Source organism: Schistocerca piceifrons, chromosome X (assembly GCF_021461385.2).
Source record: "Schistocerca piceifrons isolate TAMUIC-IGC-003096 chromosome X, iqSchPice1.1, whole genome shotgun sequence".
NCBI lineage: Eukaryota > Metazoa > Arthropoda > Insecta > Orthoptera > Acrididae > Schistocerca > Schistocerca piceifrons.
Window position 1 is genome coordinate 741,875,981 of NC_060149.1, and position 13,452 is coordinate 741,889,432.

The window sequence follows — 13,452 nt, forward strand, 5'->3', positions numbered from 1 at the left end:
TCTTTATGAAAAAAATTTAGAGCTCCATGTCAAAACCTTGACGCTCTCAATCTTTTTCATTCGTTCTTCTGTCTTTCTTTCTTTCTTCAGCTTCCTCACTGAGTGAGGTAACACGGTGTTTAGTGCACTGGACTCACATTTGGGAGGGCAATGGTTCAAATCCGCGTCTGGCCACCCTCATTTAGGTTTTCCATGATTTCCTTAAATCATTTAAGGCAAATGCCAGGATGGTTCCCTTGAAAGGACATAACTGACTCCCTTTTCCATCCTTCCCTAATCCGAGTTTGCACTCTGTCTCTAATGACCTCATTAGCAACGAGATGTTAAACACTTATCTCCTCCTCCTCCTCCTCCATCTTCCTCCCATAATTTTATGTCAGTATATGTTAATATTTGACAGGACAAATGTGATGCACTTGGAATGTATGTCATGAGTGAAGGATATCATTGGTCAAGTGACTGTTCATGATGACATGCAAAAAGTCAGAACTGGCACCTGGCAACATTGCCTATTTGGCTGCTACAATATTTCTTATTTCACACTCACAATAATATGGAAAAAATTATGAGCAACTGGTGGATTCTGACAACAGCAGGACTGTTGAAATGCAGCAAGTTAGATTACACTGCCACAGACTGATATGTGCATAAGGTGAGTGTCCTGTGGCAAATTCCACAAGACTGGTGCACAAATAAAACTGTATTACAGCTTGCAGAATACCTGCCAGTGGTGTTATGAGGCTTTTCTACAAATAATATCACCCACTTGCTGCAGACTGTTGTAATCCTTTTCAGTCACCAAGCACTGATGTCTCTTATTGTAATGAATGTAAATGGGATATAGACTTCTATGATATTGCTATTTTTGAATGACTTTTTTCATCTTTATTCTTGACAGAACATTCCGAGAAATTTAGCAAGTTAGATTACACAATAGATTTTGAGGCAGCTTCATGAAAATATGATGTTCTGTAAAGAGTCATTTTACAATCATATTTCTCAAATAAAGATAAAATAATAAGCTTTAGAGTCACAGAATATTTATTACCCTGAGGCATGATGAAGCAATACAGGGTGATTTTTTCTACCATGTAGAAACTCAAGGGATTGATCAATGAGAGGATATGGAACAAAAAATGTCTAATGAACTTATGTCCAGAAATGCATGGTTTCCATGATAGAGACCATTTATGCAGTCATACACTGTTACAGAGACTGCACTCTAATATGCGCTGTACCATGCATCCACAGTTACCGTATGTGTTAAAAATTATTTCCATGTGCCTCAACGCATGTGTGCTCATGCCATGGCACATTCTCTCTCACATGTTCACATCGGCCTGGTTACATTCCAACAGTGTCAAAGGTGGCATGAATATGCTGCTACAGTGTCCCACACATGAAATGGGCTCTGCAAACATGATACTTTTGAGATGACCCCTACCCAGAAATCACACAGGTTGAGATCCAGTGAATGAGGAGGCCACGCAACTGGACACCCTCGTCCAATCCACTGACCAGGGAAGATACAATTGAGATGCGTCCAGACATTAATGGCAAATTGGGCTGGAGCACCCCATGTAGTAGCCACATAACCCTTTGTATCATCAATGGTACTTCTTCCAACAGGAGAGGCAAAGTTACCCGCAAGAAATGCCAATAGCTCCCAGCCTGTTAGGTGACATGGAAGGAAGACTGGTCCCAAAATAGGTCGACAACTACCCCAACCCACACATTCCAGCTGCACCGATGCTAATGATTTTCTGTCACCATACCATTGGGGTACTGAATACTATCCCACAGATGACTGTTATGAAAGCTGAAGATACCACTCCACATAAAGGTGTGAAGGTAGCCTCATCTGGGAATAGGATGGATGACATAAATCCCAGAATCGTGATTGCCTGGTGAAGAAACCAGTGACAAAACTGCTCCCGATGTGGAAAGTCTGTCACTAGTAAGCCCTCCACATGCTGTATGTGACAAGGGTAGTAACAATTGTCATGGAGGATGCTCGCCACAGTGCTGGCGGACCAAGTCCCTAGTACTGACACGGCAGTTGCTTTCCACAGTGTTAATCACATTTTCCTCCACATCTAGTGTCCAGACATTTCGGGTACATCCTTAATGACTTCCTACTTCTTGAAACAACCCTGTCTCAGGCAAACGGCAAAACACTGTTGCAAATATTGAACACTGTGGTTGTTGTCGGCGGGAATAGGTCTCTTGATACAACCTCATTACACGTTGTCCGTTGCCATTTGCCCTTTGAATACGGAACCATTAAGTATAATGCTGTATCACATCCACTATAAGGTGTGAGTCAGCAAGAGAAGTGAATTGGACACAACATTACCAATTACTATGGCAAGAGAGGGCACTATGGCAAGACGTATGAGGAACAGAACCACCATGCTGTAACTGTGGCTGCATGGTGCAGCATGTAATAGACCGCAGTCTCTGTAACACTGTATGTTTGAATAAATGGTCTGTAGCATGGAAACCACGTGTTTCCAGACATAAATTCATTATACCTATTTTGTTCTGTACCTTCTCATCGATCAATCCCTAGAGTTTGTCCATGGTGGAAAAAATCATGCTCTATGCATATACTGTAAAGATGTGACATAATTTATCATAATTTTTTATCTTTTCTTTACACTTGGAACTTTCTTTAACTGAAATCAACTCAGAAAGACTCACCAAACAAAAGGTAGAAGCGATCATGGCCAGATTCACAAATACTTTTCTTTTTAACAATGCTTTCTTGGCATTCTGAGGACTTCTTTGGAGATTGGCTATTATCTTCAAATCCACTTGCATTTAGCCATAAAGCTGCTGCATGAAGAATTGGAGGCCATGAAGTTAAGTAATATGGTCTAGATGACTCCATGGTGTCTGTAGTATAGAATGCACCACCATCATGAGGTAACTGGCTTGCAAATTCTGGAAGAGAAAAGATGTATGAAACATATACGTATTATGTCCAGTATTATTTCCACTATCCACACTCTGATGCAGCATGTGCACTCAATTTGTATTAGCTTGGAAGAACAAGAAGTTAGTAAATCTCAGTCACATTCTACACCATCTAATGTTTTTTACACTGGAAATATGCAGATACCTCACCAAACAGATGGGGCAAAAATTCATCAATCAATTACAAGAAATAAATTCAATAATAGGTCCCACAAACTTCCATACAGGCTTTAAATTAATAATATTGCACCTTCATGTACACATGACAAAAACTTTAATGTTACGTTAATGCCTGCATCCAAAAGGAATAATTGAGGACAATTGTAATCCTTTCCTTGATGATTAAAAACCTGCCTTGACATCATCTTTTGCAGTGTGCAACAAAATAATACCATCTGCAAAAGATGAGGTAGAACCATCAGTACCATAAAAAGAAGGTGACTGAAGACAATGAATGGCCACTAATGTTTAAAAACGTAACATACACCCTGAAAAAGAAATAAATGAGACAACTGTTATGTTCTGAACCAATGAATTTGTTAGTGCATGGGGAAGGGGAGCTAAGGTAGTAACCAAAATAAATATAAGTTGTACAGAATGGAGTGGTGCAAAAAGACTTTGCTGGACAATCAGAAAAAGATCTGATAACCATAAACATGAGATACAAGTGACAGGTTAAAACTCAAGATAGATAGTAAAGTTCTAGAACAAAAATTAGGCAAAGTTCTGCATATGGATACAACAAACTGTGTGCTATTGAATTAGCCCTGGAGGACAAGTCAGATGTAATTGTGCAAGTATTCATGAGTCAAATTTATTTCTACTGAAATTGTGGTATCCACACCTGGTGAATCTGAGTGACCTCTGTAAAGGATGGAGCTCAATGACAGTCACCAGACAGCACTGTACATCTGCTGCTGCAGTGCTGGTTGCAGGACACATGCCCACCTTACCAGCATATCAGTGCATGCAGCTGCTCATTAAACATCACAGTGCAGCAGCTCACTCTTCAGTTGTGATTTCATTGAGATCTAGTATCGTTGTCGCTACACATCATTGTCTCGGTCATAGTATTTGCTACACCTTAGGTTTTCACATTTGGATTACTCAATGGATTTGTTATTCCACTGCACCATCTCTGTTGACTGTCTTCCTGTTGTTGTCCCCACCCTGTTTATTTTCAGCGACTCATATCCCATTACCTTGATCTGTGAGCGAGTTTCTGCAGGTTTTCAAGTTGTTTCTGGGCTTGTTAGATTATGGTCACTATAAAGGTTAGTAAAAGGTTAGTAGTTACCCATGGACACAAAGCTCATGCAGCTTGTGAAATAGCAACAGCTGCTCCTGCAGCAACAATTGCAACTGCAGTTCCAACAGCAGTTTCAACAACAGCAACAGCAGTTTCAACAACAGCAGCAGCAGCAAATTCAGCTTTTGAAGGATCAATTGTAGGCACAAGGTACTCTTCCCGTACAGGCAGTGGACAGCCATCCACTCACATTTCCACCAGTTAGCAATGTCAAACAAGATTGGGAGATGTACTTGCAGCAGCTGGAACAGTACTTCACCATTCTTCGTGTATCTAAAAATTACGCTCTCCAATGGTCACTCTTCCTTCTTGAGCTTACCAGGAGATGTTTTTCTTACTAAAGTAGGTGGCTGCACTCTCAAATCCTGTCACACTCATGTTCACAAGTAGATATGTTCATTGTTTTCAAACTATTATTCGTAACAGTTTCATGTAGTCACATCACTCCTCGAGTCTGAGCAAAACTGTTGACAAAATCAAAACAATTTGGAATATTATTACAAGGGAGACAGGGCAACCAAGAGTACAGAATGATGGCACTACCACCAAAGCAAATGGAAGTCGAACACATTTTGAATGATCATTTTTTAAATGCTGTAGAGAAAATAGGATTTAAATGTTCATTAGAAGAAGCATGGCAGGTAATGGAAGAGGCCTTACCCACACAATTTGATACAATTGAAATTCCACCCACCTCTCCATCTGAAATTAGGAAGATAATAAACTCTCTCAAGAATAAAAGCTCACATGGAATTGATGGCATTTCCAGCAGGATAATAAAAGCTTGTTCCCAAGAGATAAGTGGGATTCTTAGCCACATATGTAATAGCTCCCTGAAGCAGGGTATTTTCCCAGATAGACTGAAGTATGCCATTGTTAAACCACTGCATAAGAAAGGGGATACGTCTGATGTCAACAACTACCGTCCAATCTCTCTTCTGACTGCCTTATCCAAAATTCTTAAAAAAGTAATGTACTGTAGAGTAGCTTCACACCTTTGTAAAAATAAAGTTTTAACAAAATGTCAGTTTGGTTTCCAGAAAGGTTTTTCAATGGAAAATGCTATATACACTTTCACTAATGAAATATTAAATGCTCTGAGTAACCGGAAGTCACCCATTGGGATTTTCTGTGATCTCTCAAAGGCTTTTGATTGTGTAAATCATGGAATACTTCTAGATAAGCTCAGGTACTGTGGTATGAATGGGACAGCGCTCAAATAGTTTAAATCATACCTAACTGGAAGAGTGCAGAAAGTTGAAATAAGCAGTTCACATAATATGCAAAAAACTGGTGATTTCTCAAACTGGGGAACAATCAAGAAAGGGGTGCCACAAGGGTTTGGTCTTGGGTCCTCTGCTGTTCTTAATATATATTAATGACTTGCCATTCTATATTCACGAAGATGCAAAGCTGGTACTTTTTGCCGATGATACAAGTATAGCTATCACACCCAACAGACAAGAATTAACTGGTGAAACTGTAAACGACATTTTTCAGAAAACCATTAAGTGGTTCTCTGCAAATGGGCTCTCATTAAACTTTGACAAAACACTGTATACACAGTTCCACACAGTAAACGGAATGACACCATTAATAAATATAGACTTTGATCAGAAATCTCTAGCTAAGGTAGAACTTTCAAAATTTCTAGGTGTATACATTGATGAGGGGTTGAACTGGAAAAAACACACTGAAGATCTGCTGAAACGTTTGAGTTCAGCTACTTATGCTATTAGAGTCATTGCAAATTTTGGTGATATACATCTCAGTAAATTAGCTTACCACGCCTATCCTCATTCTCTGCTTTCACATGGCATAATATTTTGGGGTAACTCATCACTAAGTAAAAGAGTGTTCATAGCACAAAAGCGTGTAATCAGAATAATTGCTGGAGCTCATACAAGATCATCCTGCAGACACTTATTTAAAGAGCTAGGGAGCGTCACTCTAGCCTCACAATATATATATTCACTTATGAAATTTGTTATTAACAATCCAAACGAATTCAAAAGTAATAGCAGTGTACATGGCTACAACACTAGGAGAAAGGATTATCTTCACTACTCAAGGTTAAATCTAACTTTGGTTCAGAAGGGGGTAAATTATGCTGCCACAAAAGTCTTTGATCACTTACCTAATAGCCATATAGCATTTGAAAGGAAATTAAAAGAATTTCTTAATGGCAACTCCTTCTACTCATTAGATGAATTTTTGGATATAGTAAGTGGGTAATTTCCCCAATCCCCACAAAAAAATTAAATATTAAGTGTCGTGAAATATTTTGTGTAATGTAATATCTTCTATAGACACCTTTTATTAACCTGACACGTTCCACATCATTACGAAGTGTCGTATTCATGATCAATGGAACCAGTACTAACCTAATCTAACCTAAATACAGAGGGATGCATAACATATTGACTCCCAACAATCCAGACTGATTGTCTAAGGAATAAGTATCAGTGCTGAACAAATCATTTTTCTTTATTTTTTATTAATGAACAATGTATTTCAAACCTTGTGGGTTCTTCTTCAGGTGCTGCTGTGAATACATGCAGTAAGTGTACTTTTAGCAGTACATTAAAATATTTTTAAAGTTTGTTTCAATAGATATGAAAAAACATAGTAACTTAAGAAAATTTTGTTACATGCACAGCAGTTACCAAACAATAATAAAAGAGTATGTTATGACTGTAACCAGCACATGAAGATAAACCCTCAGGGTTTGAAGTGCACTAGTATGAAAACATTGTGACTGAAGATAGATTTTATTAAGCTCTGAACTGTCAGAAACAATCACAGTCATAACTTTCCCAGAAAGATAAGATGAGTAATTATTCTGTCGGGGTTTAAATCCAGAGAACACAGTAATATGTGCATTAATTGTGGTGCAAGAAACTGTAACAGTTACTGTATTCCCAGAGCATCACTGGGAATGAGATTTTTCATGACTGCCTCATTCTTCCTCTAACCTCTCTTGTCAGCAACTATAGGAGGATGTGAGGGAATTTCGCCGAATCCAACATGGAGTGGCTCTCAGCTACGCTCTCAATATATGGGAATTGTTTTCTGGAGTTTTGGAACAAACCTTTGGACTGTCCAAAGTTGGAGGCTTTCCTGTGGAGTCACATTAACTTTTCTAGTAATAGTCTGAAAATTATGTAACAAGTTTCTCTGGTGGGCAGCAGCAACAAAAGATAGATCTTATTAGCTGTAGATGAAGATGAGTCAATGAAAATGACTGTGAGGATGAAACAGGTAATCACTGACACAGAACCAGCCCGCAGTTAAACAGACAGTTTTAGCATTTCATGTTTTCAGTGCAGTTATTGTGTCATAATACGAGGTTCATTCAAATGAAACCTGGTCAGTGCGTCTACCTTTGCCTTACACGTAAGATGGCACCATGTAACTGCCACGTAACATGGCGCCATCTATTGGTAGAGAGACTGACACATGCGCACCATTTGATCTTGCATAGTGCCAGTGTGGTTTCACACCGAAGACAAGGTGGTCACACAAGTTATCGTCCACTACCGAACATGCAGGCGAATAAGCAGGAGCAACAAAGAGTGACTCGATTTTTGGTGGCGGAAGGAGTTGGAGGCTGTGAAATGTATCAACAGACAGAGGCAGTGTATAGTTAGTACAGTCTGAGTCGTTCAAGTGTTGTGAAATCGTGCAAACGATTTCTTGAGGGGCGCAAGTTACTGGAAGACGATGCTCGTCCTGGACAGGCTTATTGTGTCATCACATCAGAAATGGTTGCGAAAGTGAATGTTTTAGTCTTGGACAACCACAGAATCACTGTGGATGAGATCCACTGGTTATTGGGTATTACTGTGGGGACTGCCCACACCATAATGCATCAACATTTGAACTTTCTGTGCACAGTGGGTACCCCACCAACTGATCACCGAACAGTGCAATGATCAAATGGCACTGTCTTTGAGTCATCTACAACGTTATCATGAGGAGGAACACGGCTTTCTGTCACGTATTGTCACAGGTGACGAAACATGGTGTCACCATTTTGAACTGGAAAGAAAGCATCAGAGTAAGCAGTGGAAACATGCAATTTCACCACCTCCAAAGAAATCAAAGGCCGTGCGCACCAGTTATGGTAAGGTCATGATGTCCTCCTTTTTTGACCACAAGGGCCCACTGCTTGTCAAGTTCCTTGAATGGGAAACCACCATCAATGCCCAGTGTTATCACGCCACTTTACAGAACCTTAGACGAGCCATGAAGTCAAAACACTGAGGTATGTTGCCCAATGGCATTATCCTCCTACATGATAATGGCCGCCACACACGGCCAATGTGGTGAAGACGACATTGCAGCAATTTTGGTGGGAAACTGCTGGAACGTATACCGTACAGTCATGACCTTTCATTGTGTGACTTTCATGTGTTTGGATCTCTAAAACAAACTATTCGTGGACATTGATTCACAATGGATAATGAAGTGTGTGACTGGATCCAGGCCTGGATCTGACAGCAGCCTACTTGCTTCTTCAAGGATGGAACCGACTGGCTAGTGTCACAATGGGAGAAATGTGCCAACAGTTTTGGCAACTATTGTTGAGTTTGTGTACTGTGTATCATTTCTGAGTTGATAAAATCATTACCATTACTTTACACTAGTGACCAAGTTTCATTTGAATGCCCCTAATTTTATCTGCATGTAATCAATCAGTTTTCTACACCAAGGCTGCCAATTCTTATTGAAAAATATTACATTGTTATAGTAAAGCAGAGTTGACTTAGGTCCCTTGATTAGTAGTTTCCTTGCTGACAATCTTATAGTTAGCACTGTCTATTGGAATCGTGCACATGGTGAAGACCTGAAGCTTGGGACCATGGTAAAGACAAATATTTAGGATTTCATTCAGCTAAGAAGAGAAGGGGATTGTTGTAACTTTTTCTTAGACTTCAATGAAAGGACCTATAAATTTTAAAGCTCATGATCCAAGTTTAGCCGTTTCATGTTGTTATCAGCACTGTTCAAGTTTCTGTTTTTAGTGTATACAGCACATGATTATTTGTTGCCTACAAATAACTTATGTTTGTACCTAAAAATTAAAACCACTTCTACTTCCCATTAGTATTTTAATATGCCATATAGGTCCTACATTTATTCTATTTACCTGAGGGAAGTGAGAGTAATGCATGGTCTCTGAGAGCTGCAAGCCAGTAATGTGACAAACTGATTAATTCTGGTTGTACAAGTGTAAGAAGACTTTCTCCACGAAATTCAAATTCACCAAAGTCATCCTCACTTCTGCTTTCATGCATCGTGTCAGATGAAGCAAAACTTGCATCCATTTTCTCTGGTGCTGAGTTATCCCCAACCATGGCAACTATATAAACCTATAACGAAGAAATGCGCAATAAGTACTTGGATCAGATACCACCAAAACTACTTACTTCATTACAGCCAGCAATGACAAAAGAAAATCTGTTCAATTGGAACAGTAAAGAGACAATAGATAATAATTACTATAAATTTCTACCCAAGGATTTGTACGTACAATTCTCTGTTGTTCTACAGTCCCAGTGAGGATTCTACTAAAAGTTGGTTACTGAGAAAAAGTGACAACTACATATTGATGAATTATGCTGCTCTTACTTCTGCCCATGCTTTGAGGATGGAGAGACGCTCAAGAGTTGCAAGGCTTTCATTGTACAGCTGTGCTGTTCCAGAGTCCTGGTGTAGCTTGGTCAAGCTTGAAACAAGAAGCTGATGAACGCGGCGAAGATCATTGAGGTCTCTTGCGACGCCACTGCCTATCCATGCGCTGCACACTTCACATGCTGCTGCAGTTACATGTGATGGTGTCTCAGGAGCAAATGCTGGTCTCAGTGCAGCACCAACCTGTTGCAAATATGTGGCATCTAAGACTTACTGCACTTGCATAATCATTCAGCATCAAAGTCATCAGAACTCCGTTTAATACCAAACCAACTATAATATTATCATGCAACTTTAAAAGAGCTGCATGCAGCGTACACTATACACACAATTTTATAATGAAATTGACATTACAATCTTCCCTAAATAAGTAGTGGACACACTACATGTTGTATCCTGTTACAGAGTACCTCCACATCCAGTTTCATAACCATTCTTTGTTCAGTTGCTGATTCTCATTATCTTTATATTTATTTCTCTCTTTACAGCCTAAATTATTTCAACTCTGCTTTACAACTATGATATTTTGTTCACACATAATTTACTGCTGTAGCTGCAGTTCTTACCTTGACACCATTTCTATCAAAACGAACAGTTTAAATTTTAACCTTGATGAAATACAAAAGACACAGTTGTGAATTCCTACAATAGTTAAATATAGCTAAAGAACTGCATCCCAGTTTTAAGATAATCCTTGGTGTTGTCTTAATGGATGGTACTAAAATAGAAACATACATACAAAAAACTTTTACTTCTGTCAATCATATAAAAAGGATAGGAGCTTGCTGAACTGTAATACAGAAGAATTTATGTGCTGTGAGCAGAACTGCTACTGAAATTACCTGCGCTTGAAATTGTTCTAGGAGAAGATGGCCAGGAAATTCTGGCTCTGGGACTTTCGCAAACTTATCAATAATCTCTTGAAGAGTTTTAAGACCTTCTAGTCTCAATGGATCAGAGTCACTGGTTGCTGCCATAAAAGCCATTCTCACAAGGTCAGACAGATGTAGCACCAAGTAATCACCTGGAACCAAAATTAACACTCCAAGTCATTAAGTGAATTATTTTAGATGAATAGCTCAGCTTAGCACACTTGATTAACGGCTGTCAATATCACATGTAGTTATATGAAAATAGTTAATGAACATACACAACTTAGGAGTAAAGGAGACCATTCACCGAATAGAAGAAGCGATGAGTTGTCAACAGGACACACAAAAGGACAGAAAACTTGCTATCTTTCAGAATCGATCCTTTCACGAACTAGAGAAAGTTCTCTCTCTCTCTCTCTCTCTCTCTCTCTCTCTCTCTCTCTCTCTCACACACACACACACACACACACACACACACACACAGTCTTCATGGCAATCCACTAAGCTTCCCACCAATATAGAGTAAAATATTAACAAGATGCAAATTACATTACAGTGTGTTACCACAAGGTCTTTACACTATCATATTACTGATCCATTTCTAGGCCAGCAAGTAATTTTCTTTTGGTGGTCAAGTGACATAGTCCAGTGATTACGACACTGGACTCAAATTCAGGAGATTGGTGGTTCAAATCACAATTCAACCATCCAGTTAGGTTTCTGATTTTCCTCTAAATCACAATGACAAACGTCAAGATGGTCCCTATGAAAAGCACACAGTTGACTTAATTCCCTTCCCTTCTTCAGCCTACGAGTGAGCATCATCTCAAATGCCTTCATCATATGCAATGCCAAAACGTAGGCTTCCAGTGGAATACGACAGTCTGAAATACTGTCCATTGGGCTTGTGTGTTAAGCAAGTAGAAGAGCATTCAGAGAAGTACAGCATATGATGAACTTTTGTTCATGACCATACAGGGCCCTCAAATTAATGCAGACATTTGTATCAAATACTGTTACTTGGACTATTGGGGGCAAGTCTGAGGAAAAAAGTATGCAGCTAAGGCAAATGTGACAATAGAATAACCAAAATTCCAGATGATAGCACAATCCGAACATACAACCCCATCCAGGATTATAATACAAGCTCTGAAACTTGCAGATAATTGGTACAGTTGTGACACTGCATTCTTGAACTGTAGACACCATTTTTCAAATGCTTTGCACATGTTTATCAATGTTATATGATGTGATCAAACACCTGGCATTTCAAGTAATGCCATCTTTAATTAGATCAACCACCTGGAGATGTTAACTGTTGAATTGAGCTTATTCTGGAAAAGCAAGCAGTTGAGTCAATAATAGAAAATCATCTGAAGGCTTTTAAAGGGAGCTTGGCATTCTAGCACTCGAATTCCAATACACTTGGGTTTTAGTGACAGCTGTCAATGTCAATAAAAGTTGGATTTGGATGAAATATGACATATACTACTGTAAGATATAGTACTACTTCTCACATAGATTTTGCATTTATAGTGAAGTTCGGCATCACTGCACAAAATTCACTAATGGGTATGTAGCCACACTGTTCAGGAATGCATCTGCAGTCAATAGTCATCTATTTCATAACATTATATATAATATTGCTTTTGTTAACACCAGACATGTTCAAGAAAAAAGTATATTCAGATTTAAAGAACAGAAACACTATTTACACACACAATGATTATAACACACCATGACTTAAATGATCACAGTACCTCTGTTTTTAGTAAGCTGCATTTCCTTGGCCAATGCAAGATCAAAATGAGCTGCTTTATTGCCCTCACAAGCAATGATAATTCTCCGAACACATTCTGCAGCAAAAACTCTAGTTGGCCATCGGGGTTGAACAGCAGGATGAGTCACCTGGTCATCTTCAGCATGGAACTTTAGTTGGTCATCATCCCCTTCAATATCTTCCCCTTCAGTTGACACAGCCACGTTTATGACTTCTTCTCCTATACTTGATTCTATGGAAAGCAAATGAAGAAATGTGACATTTCAGAAATTACAGTATGGCATATTTGGGGCAAATGGAATAAACTTTTGACAAAATACTTGTATGCCCTTTTTTCTAATTGTGGTGGCTTCATGAAGTAGTTGCAACAGATACACACAAAACAGAGAGGAGAAAATGCATGTATTTAATGAAGCATTCATTCTTACAAAACAAAGCAGAACAGAACAGAACACTAGGAGAAACATATTACTAAGCTTCTCAAATAATTAAGTTTGTTCTTCATAAAATTGATGCCTTATGGCATAATTTTCTGGGGGTGACTCATCACTTAGGAAGAAAGTATTGATTTACAAATGTGAGCAATGTGAATAATATGTGGTGTTTCCAACTGCACCTCACCTGCTCAAAGAAACGTTCTGTGCATCCAAATATCATGAGAATAACTTTTATGGGAAAAATAAAAAAAATGAGCTTCACTTTCAAATAAAAAAAATAGCAGAATAAAAGCAATCTGTTTGAAAGTGCAGATCTTAACACATCAATGAAATCAAAATCTGATACTGGGTAACATACAGCATCATGTTGCTCTATAC

The 13,452-nt window shown here is 38.8% G+C and overlaps 1 protein-coding gene across 1 annotated transcript in view; it reads right to left on the minus strand.

Annotated features, from left to right (window-relative positions):
• Positions 1-13,452, minus strand: part of LOC124721176 (HEAT repeat-containing protein 5B) — a 478,541-nt gene that overhangs the window by 53,286 nt on the left and 411,803 nt on the right. The window contains exons 26-30 of the mRNA XM_047246010.1: positions 12,618-12,869; positions 10,828-11,009; positions 9,923-10,168; positions 9,441-9,663; positions 2,704-2,946 (exon numbers count right to left, since the gene is read on the minus strand). Of these exons, the coding sequence (XP_047101966.1) occupies positions 2,704-2,946; positions 9,441-9,663; positions 9,923-10,168; positions 10,828-11,009; positions 12,618-12,869 (1,146 nt within the window). The remainder of the gene's footprint in view (positions 1-2,703; positions 2,947-9,440; positions 9,664-9,922; positions 10,169-10,827; positions 11,010-12,617; positions 12,870-13,452) is intronic.